Source organism: Terrapene carolina, unplaced genomic scaffold (genome assembly GCF_002925995.2).
Source record: "Terrapene carolina triunguis isolate 2854851 unplaced genomic scaffold, T_m_triunguis-2.0 Scaffold8816, whole genome shotgun sequence".
NCBI lineage: Eukaryota > Metazoa > Chordata > Testudines > Emydidae > Terrapene > Terrapene triunguis.
The window spans coordinates 1-1,517 of NW_020673167.1; the positions used below are offsets into that span (position 1 = coordinate 1).

General features: G+C 69.4%; 1 protein-coding gene across 1 annotated transcript; it reads left to right on the forward strand.

Moving 5' to 3' along the window:
* Positions 1 to 484: 484 nt before the first annotated feature.
* On the forward strand, positions 485 to 1,153 carry LOC113408338 (ubiquitin domain-containing protein 1-like; the record flags this gene model as incomplete). The annotated part of the gene is made up of 1 exon (XM_026661529.2): positions 485 to 1,153. A coding segment is annotated over one exon (386 nt), but the record flags the coding sequence as incomplete, so codon positions are not given.
* Between the last annotated feature and the right edge of the window lie 364 nt (positions 1,154 to 1,517).

Consider the following 1,517-nt stretch of genomic DNA (forward strand, 5'->3'; position numbering starts at 1 on the left):
CTGGGCTAGTGGGGGCAGCGGGTCGGGATTGAGGGGCACTGGTAGGGCAGAGCTGGGGGGACCCTAGGGCTGGGCTAGTGGGGGCAGTGGGTCGGGATTGAGGGGCACTGGTAGGGCAGAGCTGGGGGGACCCTAGGGCTGGGCTAGTGGGCGCCGTGGGTCGGGATTGAGGGGCACTGGTAGGGCAGAACTGGGGGGACCCCAGGGCTGGGCTAGTGGGGGCAGCGGGTCGGGATTGAGGGGCACTGGTAGGGTAGAGCTGGGGGGACCCTAGGGCTGGGCTAGTGGGGGCAGCGGGTTGGGATTGAGGGGCACTGGTAGGGCAGAGCTGGGGGGACCCCAGGGCTGGGCTAGTGGGGGCCGTGGGTCGGGATTGAGGGGCACCAGCAGAGGGGTCTGTGCTGTTGGTGGCTCCTGCCCGTGCTGTACCTGTCTCCAGCTCCTTCCCCTCACCCCTTTGCTGGCATCTCCGGCTCCCCTGCAGGGTCCCTGACCGAGTGCTACGACGAACTGGGGAACCGCTACCAGCTGCCCGTGTACTGCCTGGCGCCACCTGCCAACCTCATCCTGGAGCGGGGCGGCGACGAGAGCACGGAGCCCCTGGAGCCGGCGCCCAGCGCCCGGCGTGAGTTCCCGCTCAAGGTGCGGCTCTCCACCGGCAAGGACCTGCGGCTGAGCGCCAGCATGGCCGACACCGTGGGGCAGCTGAAGAAGCAGCTGCAGGCGCAGGAGGGCATCGAGCCGGGCTGGCAGCGCTGGTTCTTCTCCGGCAAGCTGCTGACGGACCGCACGCGGCTGCACGAAGCCAAGATCCAGAAGGACTTTGTCATCCAGGTGATCGTGAACCAGCCGCTGGTGCCCAGGAACTGAGCCGGGCCGGCTGACGGGCGCAGGGGCTGCTGGGCCCCAGGGAAAGCAAGCAGGGCCCTCGGAGCCGGCGAACTGAGTCTCCACCCCAGAGGCAACAGCCCGCACTCGCCTGCTGGGCACGGCTGGGCACACAGCCCCGGGCAGAGCCGCACCTGTGGGGCTTGCGCTCGCCTCTGCGCTGCGTCGATCCTCCCCGCCCCTTCGTGTCTGCTGCTGCCCCTGCTGCAGCCGCGGGGCGGGGGCTCCCTGCCATCAGAACACGGCGGCCCCCTCAAAGCCCTGACCCTGGAGGCGGTCTGTACCTGGCAGTCTCGGGAAGGGCTGCCGGGGTGGGCGGGGCCGCGGGATGGGCGGGGCCGGTCTCACCCCATCAGCACTTGGACGCTCTCATAAAATGGTTTCGAGATTTGAGACCAAACCTCTTCCTGTGGGAGCCGCATTCTCAGGACGCCGGGAACCTGCGGTGCCCAGGGCACCTGGCACCTCGGGCTGCCCTCCTGAGCCCAGCTCCTGGGGCGAGCCAGCCTGGGCACTCCGCCCTGCCACATGTCGCCTGGCACCTCCCAGGCAGGCCGGGCGCTGGGCGGGGCCGGGCAGGGTGCAGCTCTCCCGGTGTCTATGGGTCTGCGTATTTATCAATAAAGCCT